Source organism: Dreissena polymorpha, chromosome 3 (assembly GCF_020536995.1).
Source record: "Dreissena polymorpha isolate Duluth1 chromosome 3, UMN_Dpol_1.0, whole genome shotgun sequence".
Taxonomy (NCBI): Eukaryota; Metazoa; Mollusca; class Bivalvia; order Myida; family Dreissenidae; genus Dreissena; species Dreissena polymorpha.
In genome coordinates this window covers 80,542,744-80,558,252 of record NC_068357.1, presented here as the reverse complement: position 1 = coordinate 80,558,252, position 15,509 = coordinate 80,542,744, and the positions used below count along the sequence as shown (strand labels likewise).

Here is a 15,509-nt window from a genome sequence, read left to right as displayed (position 1 = left end):
CGTGTTTGGAATCACACTAAGGTGGTGTATTTTAACTCACGCGCTGTGACGTTAATTGATGTATACATGATCGGCATTGCGAAAGTGTTATTTTTGGAATAAATCATTTACAATTGATATTGGCCTCTGCCTACAATATTGCGGCCGATGGCAAACGCCATATTAAGAGATAAAGTACTCGAACGATATGCACATTTTAGATTATGCATATTAATATTTTATATAATGCATATTTCATGTGCAAAACGCGTACAATTTTTCGGATTACCGTTTTCGGATACTGTATTTTTTTCGTCCATTATGATTTATTTTCGAAGTTCATAACAGCAAAAATAGAATGACGAATACACATGCGGTGATACGGAAGGTGTGGTTTATAATATTTCGAGTATTCACCAAAAATTGCAATTGGAAAAACTATAAAAAATAGTATAATTAGTGCTCTGGGTGGGTTGGGGCCTCTGCCCTTAATTCTTATGTGTATGTAACTGTAGCTGAGATCTGGTTTGTTAAGTCACACCCACAACATTGATTGTATTCTTTATTGTAAAGCCATGATATTTTATAAGAAAATGACACACTGATATTATGCTTGTTTTTGAGTATATATATATATTATAACTTAAATCAATAGATATACATTTAATAAAACATAGATAAAATGAGATTCATGGTTTTTTCTTTCTTTTTGCCTTCAGTACCGTTTTGCGGAAAAGTCCGCATATGTTTTGGCTATTATTTTTTTAAGGAAAAAAAATATGGCTATTATTTTCTGAAGGCCAGAGTGAGCACTGAGTAGTAGTAGTAGTAGTAGTAGTAGTAGTAGTAGTAGTAGTAGTAGTAGTAGTAGTAGTAGTAGTAGTAGCAGTAGAAGTAGTAGTAGTAGTAGTAGTAGTAGTAGTAGTAGTAGTAGTAGTAGTAGAAGTAGTAGTAGTAGTAGTAGCAGCAGCAGCAGCAGCAGCAGCAGCAGCAGCAGCAGTAGTAGTAGTAGTAGTAGTAGTATGCATTCAAAAATGCTGTTAGCCTTACATTTGGTAAAATTTAATTATATTACAAGGGAGGCAAATCTGTAACAATAAATTTAAACTTATTGCATTTGTTTCCCCTGTAGTGTATTACCACCCCTGTTCTGCTTATATTTATAATAATCAACACAATTAAACATTAACACAATATTTAATACACAAAATATACAAAAAATCTCATATTCTGATAATATTTTTACTGATCCACTGTATTTTACTAAAAGGATGATGTTTCATTGGACTGATAGTTATAGATCTAGGATTACAGACCAGTTGCTTCAGTAATATTGTTCAGAGTGTGCCCTGTTGGCCGCATATGCATTCTTGAATTATCATTCAAAAACCATTTACTATTTCGAGTCACCGTGACCTTGACCTTTGACCTAGTGACCTCAAAATCAATAGGGGTCATCTGCGAGTCATGATCAATGTACCTGTGAAGTTTCATGATCCTAGGCCCAAGCGTTCTTGAGTTATCATCCGGAAACCACCTGGTGGACGGACGTACCGACACCTGGTGGATGTACCGACCTACCGACATGAGCAAAGCAATATACCCCCTCTTCTTCAAAGGGGGGCATAATAATCAAAATAAAAAATCTGTACAGTAACTGTGAAAAGAACTTAAATTCTTGGTAAGGAAATATACAATCTGAGATTTATAATTATATAAATTACTTCCCTTGAAAATAATTGTCTCTAACAAATCTCTTTTTTTTAGTAGCAAATAATTAAAAGCCACTACCGTGACTGTAGATTCACCACTCAAAATGTGCAGCTCCATGAGATACACATGCATGCCAAATATCAAGTTGCTATGTTCAATATTGAATAATTATGTCCCATTAAAGCTTATTACTTCCCTTGGATTTGTATTTTTGACCTAACCCTTGAAGGATTTGTTTTTTCGACCCCGTGACCTAGTTTTTGACACGGCATAACCCATAATCGAACTTGACCTAGATATTGTCTAGATACAACTTCTGACCAAGTTTCATAAAGATCGGACGAAAACTATTTGAATTAGAGAGCAGACGCGAAAAGAGTAACAGACTTACAGACAGACAGACGGACAGTGCGAAAACTATATACCCCCTTTTCTTCAAAAAGGGTGCATAAAAACAGCTGAAATAAAAGTATAACACTGTTTTGTTGTTTTTTATATATCATCTTGCAAAAGTTTGATTTCCACATTAAAAGTTAGTAACTGAGATTACATCATAATAATTAACAGGTTTGACATAAATCAAGACATCAATGGCTACAGAAGCAGCACAACTCACGACATGGGAAATATGTGAGAAACACAAGAGGTGATGCCACAAATGAATTACATTCTGAGCATGTGATTATGGTACCAGGTATTTGTAATACAAAACTTAAAAAGATACAATCATTTTACACTCAATTCTCTATTAGTATCTGCAGATTTTTCAATTACACATCTTCACAAGATTTCTTCTAATAGCTGCACTTTTATTTCATGACAAAGATATTTTATCAGCAGAAGAGCACATACTAACATCTGTCAAAGCTGCAATTACACTTTGTTCATCTTAAATTGCAAGCACTAAACTTTAATATAATGACAATGCCATGCATTTAAAAAGAAACAAGAGATGTGTTTGTCAGAAACACAATGCCCCCTATTGCGCCGCTTTGAAGCCATAAATTTGACCTTTGATTATGTCTGGAATCGGTGACAAAATTTTACGTTGCGTGAAGCATAACTGTTTACATAAATGCAGTAAAGAATTATTGAACAAGAACACATGCTTATCAAATAAGGTATTTTTGATGTTTTTCATATTGCCATAAGAAGCATAAAAATCTGTCTTTTATGCACCAGTTGAAATTCCTAAGAAAAATTGTTTTACCGGTATGTAAAATGTTGAGCCATCTCCACGCAATACTTACAAACATTTTGAAACCAAAAAAATGTTGGACTATTTATTCGTTTGAAGAAAAACAGATAAAGAGATCTAAATTCTGCCTGTTTATTCACCTCTGAAAATCTGAGGGAGATATACTCAGTAATTATAAGAGTTCACAACACAAGCTTTGGGTTGTAAGAACATAACTTGGGACATCCTTACGGACAGATAAGAGCAAAACATAATGCCTCCATGGAATTCAATTTCAAGATGTTTTAGAAAGCCACTTCTACCACTGGAAGGCTTCAGAACAGAGGTACCATTTCTGGAAGTGCTAATTTTTATCATGACGTAAAATACAATTATCAACATGCTAAACAAATATTTAGAACAAGGTCAGATATTGCAAAGATCATACATATGCTTAAATATATGAAAACAAATTTTTAAAAGACAACTTGATCATCACACTAAAGGAGAAATAATACTTAAAAGAAAACTTGGTTGTATATTAGATGGTAAGGTTAATCCAATAATCCTATGTACAAAATATCTATTTATATTAATATTTATTTAATTTATATTAATCAAAAAGTTTATGTAATATAATATTAATATTGTTTATATTTATTGAAGAAAAAATACATTTCTCAATTTAAAATAAAAAAATATCTCTCACTGATTATAGTTTGAAAGGGAAGGACATCCTTTTGTAAACATTACTTTTCCAGTTAAAAAGAAATTATTGGGAAACAAGATGTGTTTGTGAAACACTATGTCCCCGTATATGACGTTTGACCTTAGAGGATGACCATGACCATGACCCTTAACCACTCAAAATGTGCAGCTCTGAGAGATACACATGCATGTCAAATATAAAATTGCTAGCTTCAATATTGCAGAAGTGACATTACATGAGCAATTTGACCCATATATTTGACCTTGAAGGATGACCTTGACCTTGACCTTTCACCACTCAAAATGTGCAGCTCCATGAGATACACACGCATGCCAAATATCAAGTTGCTATCTTCAATATTGCAAAAGTACTCATCAAATGAGCGATTTTGGCCACATATATTTGACCTCTGACCTTGAAGGATGACCTTGACCTTGACCTTTCACCACTCAAAATGTGCAGCTCCATGAGATACACATGCATACCAAATATCAAGTTATCTTGAATATTGAAATATTGCAAAAGTGTACATTAAATGAGCGATTTTGACCCATATATTTGACCTTTGACCTTGAAGGATGACCTTGACCTTTCAAAATGTGCAGCTCCATGAGATACATATGCATGCCAAATATCAAGTTGCTATCTTCAATATTGCAAAAGTTATTGCAAATGTTAAAGTTGGCGCAAACCAACCAACAGACCAACCAACAGACCAACAGACAGGGCAAAAACAATATGTCCTCCACTACAATAGTGGGGGACATAAAAAAGCCAATGAGCATTCACCCAAACTCAGGAATTACAACAGAAGACAGTTAAATTCATCAGCAAAACTAGGTTCTCAGGCTAACAACAGAAATGTTAAAGCAAACTACACCTCTACAAGACAACACCAAGGCTGCAAGCGGGCATACGGGCAGATGCACCTACCAGAGGTTTTATTTATATCAGGCCCCATGGTGGCTAGCAGAGCGGTAGCTAGACTGCGTGCGGAATTAGACTTACAGCTGGGGGAGACAGTGCTGCGAGACATTATCCCTGTACAGCACAGCAATAACACATAACATAGTGACACAAATTAATTATTTTCATTTACTGTAATTGTGTTTCCTTTTTTTGAGTGTTATTTCTTAAAAGCTTGTATTATAAAGAATCTATAGAAATGCAAGGTCAAGAGATTTCTTAAAACTTATTACTATACTACATACAAAACAAATGAAAAGTATACATTTCTAAGTCTGAAGTTCCCACTTTGTAAAATATTAAAAATGTGTAACTAGAAATTTAAAAAACATACAAAAAGATGGGAATCTTTGTTATTCTCTTCAAAACTATCATTTATTTAAATACATTACAATTAAAATTATTTTGAACACACTAACTTTATCTGTGCAATAATTAGTAAATAAGTTAGTAAAGGATGAATGCATAAAAAAACATTGTCATGCTTTTAAAATTATTGTGCTACCATATGACAAATTAAACAATCGATCAAAGGGAGATAACAATTCTGAAAATGCAACACAACCAATGCAGAGCAAAAAGGAGTAGCCTACCTTTGATTCTTTCAGCCAGCTGTGCCGGGTCAGTGATGTTTCCCTCACTGTTGCTACGGACTAGGTTTGCGAGGTCAGAGGAGGCGGACGCTGACCGGGAGTGACAGGGGGAAGGGGTCCCACTGAGGGAGCGCTGCTTGCCCGGGATGTCGGGCCGGGACCTGCTGCCTCCTGCACCTGCAGTCAGGGTAGTGTATAACAGCACAGGCACGTCAGAGCTTATCTAAGCCATGCTCTTGGGAAAGACTTGTGCCTAAAGTTTCATCCCAGCTTAACCTGTGTAGTCTGCACAGGCTTATCAGGGATGGCACTTTCCGCATTAACTGGATTTTCTATTATAAGAGACTTCCTTTAAAGGGAAAATAAAATAAAAGCCAAAAGTGTTGTCCCTGATAAGCATGTGTGGATTGCACAGGCTTATTTTGGATGGCACTTTACGCATGTGCATTAAGTACCATTTTCCCAGAGCATTTTAATTATATAACAGCAGCGAAATATAGGCTATATCTCCTCATAAAATGTTTTTTAAATCATGGATTTAATTGCCAAATTTATTTTTTCCCTTAGAAATGTCATTATCATATCAGTAACATCACATAACAAGAGATGTGTTCGTCAGAAACACAATGCCCCCAACTGCGCCGCTTTGAAATAAAATTTCTATTTATCATTTGGCAGGTATGGAAATCATCTCCATTTAAAGCTTATTACTTCCCTTGGATTTTGATTTTTGACCTTTAACATTGAAGAATGACCTTGACCTTTCACCACTCAAAATGTGCAGCTTCATGAGATACACATGCATGCCAAATATCAAGTTGCTTTCTTCAATATTGCAAAAGTTATGGCCAATGGTAAAGTTTTCGGACCGATGACTGACAGACAGACAGACAGTTCAACTGCTATATGCCACCCTACCGCGTGGGGTGGGAAGGTCTGTAGACAGTCAAAAATGACCAAGTCAGACATCACTGACTACCAAGGCCTGTGGTATATCAAAGAGATCATAGCCACAGTTCTCATGTATCTATATACACAAGTCCACAGGTAACTAATGAAACCAACCATTCACAAATTAGTACAGGAAAGAAATGATAGTTATATCATTTAAAAAAACTTTCACAAATCAATCATTTAAGTTATAAATAAACAAAATACAAAATCTGTACAGTAACTGTGAAAAGAACTTAAATTCTTAGCAAGGAAATATATAATCTGAGATTAATAATTATATAAATTAATTCCCTTTAAAATAATTGTCTCTAACAAATGCTATTTTAAGTAGCAAATAATTATAAGCCACTACCGTGACTGTAGATTCACAGGTAACCTTAAAGTACCGAAGATACTTGTATGCCCAAAAGTATCATTGTGTGCTTGGCTTGACCATAAAAAGTCATTTTGATTATGCTTCAGTTGTATGGTTTCATATTATTATATATAATAATTATCTCCCTTTAAAGCTTATTACTTCCCTTGGATTTGTATTTTCAGCCTTAGACCTTGAAGGATGACCTTGACCTTGACCTTTTACCACGATGTGTTTGTCAGAAACACAATGCCCCCTACTGCGCCGCTTTGATTTATTTAAACAAAATATATAATTTGGCAGGTCAGATAATTATCTCCATTAGAGCTTATTACTTCCATTGGAATTGTATTTTCGACCCTAGACCATGAAGGATTATCTTGACCTTCAAATTTTACCACTCAAAATGTGCAGCTCCATGAGATACACATGCATGCCAAATATCAAGTTGCTATCTTCAATATTGCAAAAGTTATAGCCAATTTTTTAAAGTTTTTTTTTCGGACGGAAGGACAGACTGACATACTGACTGACTGACTGACTGACGGACAGTTCAACTGCTATATGCCACCCTACCGGGGGCATAAAAAGGCATCCCCTTATTCAGTTTTCACATGCTACTTTCTCTAATATAGGAAGACAATGGTCCCTTCCCCAGCTCTTACAATCAGTGCATGTAAAAGTATATACAGAATTACAGGCTCAAGATGAATACAGAGATGTTTATGTTATGGGGCCAAGATGGAGCCAGCAATCACACTATTAAAAGAAGCAGTTACCAGGAAATGAATCCGATGACAACTGATAATTTCGAGTATTTAAGCTGTCAAATTCATCTGTAATCACTGAAGCTTATGTTCAAATTTCAAAAAAAACTTATATAGGAAATTTATAGTGTCTATAGTGAATTGCTGTTACCAATGTTCACATCAGCGCAAAAAAGACAAAACCCCAATTAATTGATTGGACAAAATAAAAATGGCAGCCATTTTCAGTCAGATTTTCAAGTTTTTGGTCTTGAATTCTGTTTTCTCTCCATTATAGCTTGAAAAATCATATGCGCGTTATACATGGGGACGCCTTATACATGGTAAAATTCGGTACACAAAAACAGCTGTTGGTTCCACATACCATCACTTTTGTACTTGGTTTGCGACCGTTCAAACGTGGAGGCCTGGCCGCTTGCAAGCTGCTCTGTTTCCCCAGATTTGCTCCAGACCTTCGAGAAACTGGTTTCCACTTTAGACTTGTTGTTCTCTGTATTATAAAAAATGTAACCTTTATGTTAAATATATTTCCTTGTACAGCTGTACAAGCTTTATTACTTGGGATAGTTCTATAATGTTTAAATAAAACATGACATGTATCCATAGGATTGGGATGCCACCACAATCCACTTTCATCTTAAAATTTTGCTTATGTCACAAACAAGCTTTTCATTGCCAAATTTGAACATCGACCTTCAAGATAATTGTGATCAGTGATACACAAGACACCCATGTAGTCACTTAATTTGTGTTAATTTGTTTTAAAATTGCATGATGAATGACAAAGTTATGGACATGCTTGTTTTTAGGCCAAATTTAACCTTGGACAGGTAGAGTAAGGGTTCATACACAAAATGCTGCCATCTCATGTCAAACAATAATTTATTTTTTCAATGCCATGACAATCTTACAAATCAAAGTGCAAGACTTTAAATTTAAGATAGGGATACACACGACATGTCACCTTATGCTGGGTTTTATTTGTAACAAATTATTTTTTAACACATCATTCTATGGCAAAGTTATGGCTCTGAAAGGAATTTCAAGCATTTTTATGGCATAATTTTACTTTAGATCTCTAAGTGTGACCTTTACCTTTGAGATTGAGATCAATATTACACACAACATGTCATCTTATGATGGTTTTCAGTTGTGCAAAGTTATTTCAAAATCCATCAATACATGGCAAAATCATGGCTGAGACAGAAGGTTTGAAGATGTTTAATGACCAGTTTTAACATTTGACCTCAGAGTGTAATCTTGACTGTTAAGGTATGGCGACAGGTGTTAAAAAAGACATGATTTCTTATGATGGTGGAAATGGGTGGCAAGTTATTTAAAAATCCATTAATATCTGGAAAGGACTGACAGAAGACTGCAATATGCCTTTTAAAAAGAGTGGCATACAAAGTCAGATCTTCAAAACAAAAATTAAAAGCAAATAAATTTGTCTGTGCTAGATACTGGCTTTAATATGCATGAAACATGGAAATATCTTTAATAGCTTGATTCATTAATTGATAACATTCAGCATTATAACAATAAACTGCAATTATAAACCACAAATTTCAAACCGTTAAATCGACTCAATGATATATTCAATGACTTTCATTTGCTCCCACCTGAACACTGCTTGCCCTGCCGTCGTTTCTTCTCTTTCTGCTCTGTGAGGCGTTCTAGGGGCAAGTTTCCAAGGTCAAGGCTATATACATGCTTGGCAAATACAGTAGTCAGGGTCATCATGGTTTTCTGCAAGAATTACACAGCAACATGCAATTTGGATATGAAACTCTGAATCCCTTAGACTATTGTGCTAAATTCAAAAGCTCAAACAACCATTATTCAAAGATTCAATTTTTTTTCTATATTATTACAGGGAATTCTTCATGGGATTGATGGATTGGATCAGGATACATATATTGTCAATTAATGATTGAAATGTATTGGTAAGTAATAAATCAAACATCCAAAAATTTGTCTGCACTAACTGATTTCTCTTACAATTGGATCACCAAACTGACTAAAATATACTAGCCCCTCAAATTGTAATATTATTTGGTGATTACTGTATATAAACTCACTTAGACATGGTAAAAATACTAATTTTAGATAATTCCAGGACAATAACATAAGTCTTTAAGCAATTTTGCAAGTTATTAAACTTAAGCTACAAATTCAGTTGTCCCACTATCATATAGAGGAATGGTGAAAGTGTTACCAAACTTATGGACTTACTAAATGTGGTCTTTTGAGCCACAGGCAAACCTACAGATCTGAATTTGCAAACTCATATATATACACCACTAAGTTAAATGAAGTGGGAAGGGGCATAATCAACAGTGGATAACTGATCTACTACTGCACTTACAGCCCATTCGTGAATGAGTTCAGGCCATGATGTGAGAGAAGACATGACCTGTAGGAACTGGTCCCAGAGCTCCACACTGATGTACTGCTGCAGGTTGGACTTGATCCAGGTCACTATCAGGGTCTGCAACCACACAATAGACCAATGGGCTTTTGTGTGAGTGTATTTAGAAGTTTATGAGGTCCTTCCACTAATTGCCTTACTAGACTTATTAAAGCTGCAATTTCTAGCTGTTATGTTGTAACTGAAAGATTTTTCATTTTGATGCGGTTTTGTGATGTGGGGGAAAGCCATACTTTGTAGAGGAAATCCCACCTGTCCGGTATGGTGACCACAAACCAAATTCATGCACTTCCTAGTACGGCATTGAACTAGGTGTGAAGAGTGTGTGCCAACCACTGAGGTATCCAGACAGCCAGGGCTCTTTTTCTTTTTCAGTTATAGCTCACAGAATAAAACTTTGAAATCATGACGGAAACAATGGGTCAGAATGCAGGCCAAATTACAAAGTGTTACATTTATAAGAGGGACACCACATTGTTTAAACATGCAAAATGCAACATTAAAACAGAAAGGCAACATTAAAACTTGGTGAATGTATTGAGCAGTAAAAATAAAATATAAAGTATGGATCCAATATAGGTCATTGAAGCGACAACTATTTAGTTCCTTTTTTCTTCTTAAGATAAGCAACTTATTATTTGTATATATCACATTCACAAAAGTGTTTATGTTTTAAGATAATTGTATGACCCCTCGGCCAGCGTCTACATGTCTTCAAGTGACACTGAGGCAAAGCCATGTTACTCTAGGTGGGTAATCGCACACTTTGGCAAGACTGGAGCCAGGTGTCTCAGCCCCACCACATACAGATACAAAGACTAGACCAGTGCAGTGTAAATACAAGTTTACGTAGTTCCCCACAAATAAAGGTAAGGCTGTAAATAATTTCTACACCAAACAATTCAATTGAAATCAGACAATAAAATGCTCTAAAGCAGCAATATGATGAAGCCACATAAGCTCAATGCGTTTTACACATTAGATAAAAAAGTTAAAAGTAAAATTAATAAACTCAAAACAAGTATCACAAAGGTGTCTACCTGAAATATGGGCTGTGCTAGGCGCATACCCAGTCCCCGATTACGACTGACCCCGGCCTGTTCCCCCTGCACCCCTGTGGTGATACACAGCAACACTCGCAGGATCTGCTCCCTACATAACAGTCGTATCCAGAGCATGTCAATATCAAATATCTTGGGATGATCAAAATGTGTTTGGACATAAATAAAAAAGTTTATAAACCAAGCAAACATCATCGACATTTGCTTGTCATGTAGATCAGCCATAGTCCAGTAGAGCATCATATAAACATTTCTACATGTTTTGCACTTGAAACTTTAGTCATGTGCCATGTGTGACCAGTGAGTGAGTAAACATTACATGCTGCTTAGTATCTTAAATATTTATTCAATTTTGAAACTTTAAGAAAACTCTCTGTTTGTCTAACAGCAGTTTGCATAAAACCATACACAATACCTGTGGTGATTCAGAAATATATTAGGCAAAGTATTTTGCCACAGGGTATCCTACTTTAACACAATATTACCATGTTTTTTGCTCCATAGGGATCTTAACCACCAACTGCCTGTAGATATTGAGAACCCTCTTACATATGTCGACCTGGAAGTGTCAATAAATGGTGATAAAAGCATGGTAAAACACACAAAGGGCTTCAATTTATAACTCTTATTTAATACTAATAGGATTCGGTGTGCACAATTAAAGTCATTACCATTAAAAACCAATAAACCATTAAAAAAACATTAAATAGACTACAGTTATTGAATTTCATTATTAACCCAAGCAAAAATCAGATAAAAAAACTCAACCACTGAAATTTGACTTCAATCTATAACTGCAAAATCATTTACATTTTTGTATATTACTGCAGTTTTCTTAAGCAAGACTATCTGTTCTTATATATTTGTATTTTTATTAAAAAAACTTCCGCAACTTTAATGCAAAGATAGTACTGTCTAACATTCTTTTTTTCATTATGTTTTTAAAACACCATTCATACGAAATCTACAACAGCAATTCTACATCATTATTGTTTTTTTCCAAAATAGCGATTGGATACTTATACTTCCATTTAAATGTGTACATGTCTAAAACAAATAAGAAAATAGAAGAGCTATTGTTCATGATTACTTCTCTTAAATATAGGCTCCTTTTGACAAACGAAGGAAATGCTTACAACAAATCAACTTTCGTGATCATTATATTCTCCTAAAATAAAAACAATGTCACCAATTGAAAAGAAAATGAGTGTCCCTCTGAGAAAACTGGACTAACCCATGTGAGTAAAGTGTCATCCCAGATAAGCCTATACAGTCTGGACAGCTGGACTAACCCATGTGAGTAAAGAGTCATCCCAGATAAGCCTATACAGTCTGGACAGCTGGACTAACCCATGTGAGTAAAGTGTCATCCCAGATAAGCCTATACAGTCTGGACAGCTGGACTAACCCATGTGAGTAAAGTGTCATCCCAGATAAGCCTATACAGTCTGGACAGCTGGACTAACCCATGTGAGTAAAGAGTCATCCCAGATAAGCCTATACAGTCTGGACAGCTGAACTAACCCATGTGAGTAAAGAGTCATCCCAGATAAGCCTACACAGTCTGGACAGCTGGACTAACCCATGTGAGTAAAGTGTCATCCCAGATAAGCCTATACAGTCTGGACAGCTGGACTAACCCATGTGAGTAAAGTGTCATCCCAGATAAGCCTATACAGTCTGGACAGCTGGACTAACCCATGTGAGTAAAGTGTCATCCCAGATAAGCCTATACAGTCTGCACAGCTGGACTAACCCATGTGAGTAAAGAGTCATCCCAGATAAGCCTATACAGTCTGGACAGCTGAACTAACCCATGTGAGTAAAGTGTCATCCCAGATAAGCCTATACAGTCTGGACAGCTGGACTAACCCATGTGAGTAAAGTGTCATCCCAGATAAGCCTATACAGTCCGGACAGCTGGACTAACCCATGTGAGTAAAGAGTCATCCCAGATAAGCCTATACAGTCTGGACAGGCTTATCAGGGACGACACTTTCCGCTTTTATAGTATTTTTGGTTTAAAGAAATTCCTTGTTAGCAAAATAACAGTTTAGGAAGAAAGTGTCAACCCATATTAGCCTCTGTGAACTGCACAGGCTAATATGGGACGACACTTAACGCCATGAATTAAGCAAAGATTTCCAAGAGTGAGGCTCATAATAGCTGACAAATTAATTTCATTGAGGTTTATCCTTAGCAATTAAACTTCTTCAAAAATTAAAAATATACTTCAACTTAGCTGTATGATTTTAACAAGCCAGGGTCCAGATTTCTACTGACCAACCCACCTGTTCATTGAGATGCGCCTCTGACTCAGACCGCAGCAGGAAGACATTGGCCATGTTGGTAAAGCAAAGCTGGATAAGTTTCTGCTGGCCAGCCCTCACATCATACTGAGAGTAGTCTCCTCCATCGGCCAGGTCCTGAACAGCACCCAGGTACGAGGCGTTGCGCAGCCACGACTTCAGGTCACCAGAGTCGCGGGATGCTTGCAGCGGGTTGTAGATAGGTGCAGACTCCTGATGGACACAGAAACATGGGAAGGCATGTATCAATAATTCCAAAATGATAACAAGTTTTCTTTCTTAATTCTAAATCTAAACATATAGGCAAAGAACACAATTATTGTTGTAAAAGTGAAATATAAACAATTCGAAAATTGGACTTCAGTTCTTATTTAAATTCAAAAAATACTTTTTCAGATCATATTAAAAATGAAATAATGTTTGCATTACATGTAATGTTGTTTACAGGCCAATGACCAATTAATTAGGGATCTGAATCCTAAATGATACATGTAGTTACTTTCTATATATTAAAGCCTTTAAACTTAAGAGCCAAAAATACTGAGCTTTATGAAATACGTCTATTTTCCAGAATTGAAATTTTGTATATAATATCAAAATGCACAATTTGTTTCTCAATCAATAACTGATTTTAAACATTTCCTTAAATTTGTTTAAAAACCTTCATATCACATTCTCATAAAAATCATTTATTAAAAAAAATTGCATTAAAAATGTGTTGTTATTTTTTGTTAAGTATTTATGATTGCTCTATTGCTTTTTTATGATGAGCTGCATATGCTTAAGTTGCATATAAACAATTTGTTTTTTATACCGTTCTCCTTTCACCACAAATAAGGCATGCTTGATAACACTACATGAACATATCAAAACAAGATTACAACTTTAAACTTCTACAGGTTTAACATACCATAATTTAAATTAATCATGCTTAAATTGTACAGTGCATGCAACAAACAAAATACATTTGGCAATCCATTGTACAAAATCAACATTAATGAAATCCTTTTTAAAATCACTTACAATTAATTCATTTTATACATAAATGACAGATGGAATTTAGCAACAGATGAAGTGACAATTCAAATTGTTCAACACAGTACAGCAAAATGGATTCAGAAACCATATTTTCAGGCGCATGCATACACATTTTTGGGTTGATGGCCATGTTGCCCCTGTAACATTCATTTTTTACCTAACTGGGTGTCTTTATATCAAAATGAAATTATTATATGGCATACATCATACCAATCTAGATGATAGAAAGTGAAAGCATTCTACATATATCATGCAGAAATGCATTATTTGATACAGGAATACGGACAAAACCCCTCCCGGATAAAAACCCTCCCGTCAGTTTCATAGGGGGCGGACGAAAACCCTCCCATGAATAAACATGGGCGGCCAAAAACCCTCCCATGAAAAAAATGGGGGAGGACAAAACCCCTCCCATGAAAAAACGGAGGCGGACAAAAACCCTCCCGTAAAAGAAATTTAACACTAATAACGCGTGCGAAAGTTGGAACAACGGGTTCGAGCATCTCGTCGGCCACGCAAATCCATCATTGTGGAACGTCATCACATGTCTGCAGAAGGACAACGCCATGGCCGAAGCAGAGGTGTACCGGTACGAACACGGGGAGCCGGTAGCAAAGCAAGTCCAGAAGGGGACCCTTCTTCACCAGAAGAAGATGCAACGCCTATGTGAGGAGGTAGCGTCGGGAAACAAGACGGCACAGGACTTCTTGGCTGCAGTTTGGCACTGCATTCGTATTCACGTTTAGGAGCGTATGTGAACTGTGTAAGATAAATGCAATTGTGTTTGTTTGTATTCTCAAGTGTCTACAATGTTGGTTTTTGTTAATCAAATAACTATGCTTATTTGTCAATGTATGTAACATTATACTGTCTAGACTTCATGATACTTGTTATAAAACGAAATAAAAAATGTCTTGGGAAGCCTGTGTCCGCCTCTGTTATTTTTGCGATGATGAATAAAATAGAAACACGACTTTTATGTTCTTAATGCACTGGCCGGCGCACAATTTGATATTTTATATACACAACCTACTTGTTATTCATACTAAGTAATCATGAATATCGTAGTTCTTATCATACTAAGTAATAATACAAATCTTAGTTCAAACATATATAATTGACGTCAAATGGGTGTAAAATAACAACATTTCAATTCGGAAATGTTTTAATTAGTCAAAATATAGTGTAATGTTACCTACTGAAGTGAAGTCACTATTACAAAAAAAAATGAATATCTCGGATAACCAACAACAAAATACAAATGTCGGAAATGACATTTGGAAATGACCGATTTCGGATTAAAAATTCATAAATAATCGTTGATTCTTGGAATTCGTGGCTCAGATTTCACGGGAGGGTTTTTGTCCGGTCCCGTTTTTTCATGGGAGGGTTTTTGTCCTCCCCCGTTTTTTTCATGGAAGGGTTTTCGTCCGGCCCCTATAAAACTGACGGGAGGG

The 15,509-nt window shown here is 35.8% G+C and overlaps 1 protein-coding gene across 13 annotated transcripts in view; it reads right to left on the bottom strand.

Moving 5' to 3' along the window:
• Positions 1-15,509, bottom strand: part of LOC127874917 (ral GTPase-activating protein subunit alpha-1-like) — a 153,022-nt gene that overhangs the window by 91,828 nt on the left and 45,685 nt on the right. For 11 of the 13 annotated variants that reach the window (XR_008047174.1, XR_008047173.1, XM_052419604.1 and 8 more), the window contains 8 exons: positions 12,997-13,227; positions 11,191-11,264; positions 10,685-10,796; positions 9,582-9,704; positions 8,836-8,962; positions 7,578-7,703; positions 5,138-5,314; positions 4,512-4,619 (listed from right to left, as the gene is read on the bottom strand). Coding sequence is in view for 11 of the 13 variants with exons in the window: in XM_052419604.1 (XP_052275564.1) it covers positions 4,512-4,619; positions 5,138-5,314; positions 7,578-7,703; positions 8,836-8,962; positions 9,582-9,704; positions 10,685-10,796; positions 11,191-11,264; positions 12,997-13,227 (1,078 nt within the window). In the remaining 2 variants the exon portion in view is untranslated. The remainder of the gene's footprint in view (positions 1-4,511; positions 4,620-5,137; positions 5,315-7,577; positions 7,704-8,835; positions 8,963-9,581; positions 9,705-10,684; positions 10,797-11,190; positions 11,265-12,996; positions 13,228-15,509) is intronic. The other 2 variants (XM_052419610.1, XM_052419612.1) reach the window with 2 other exon arrangements.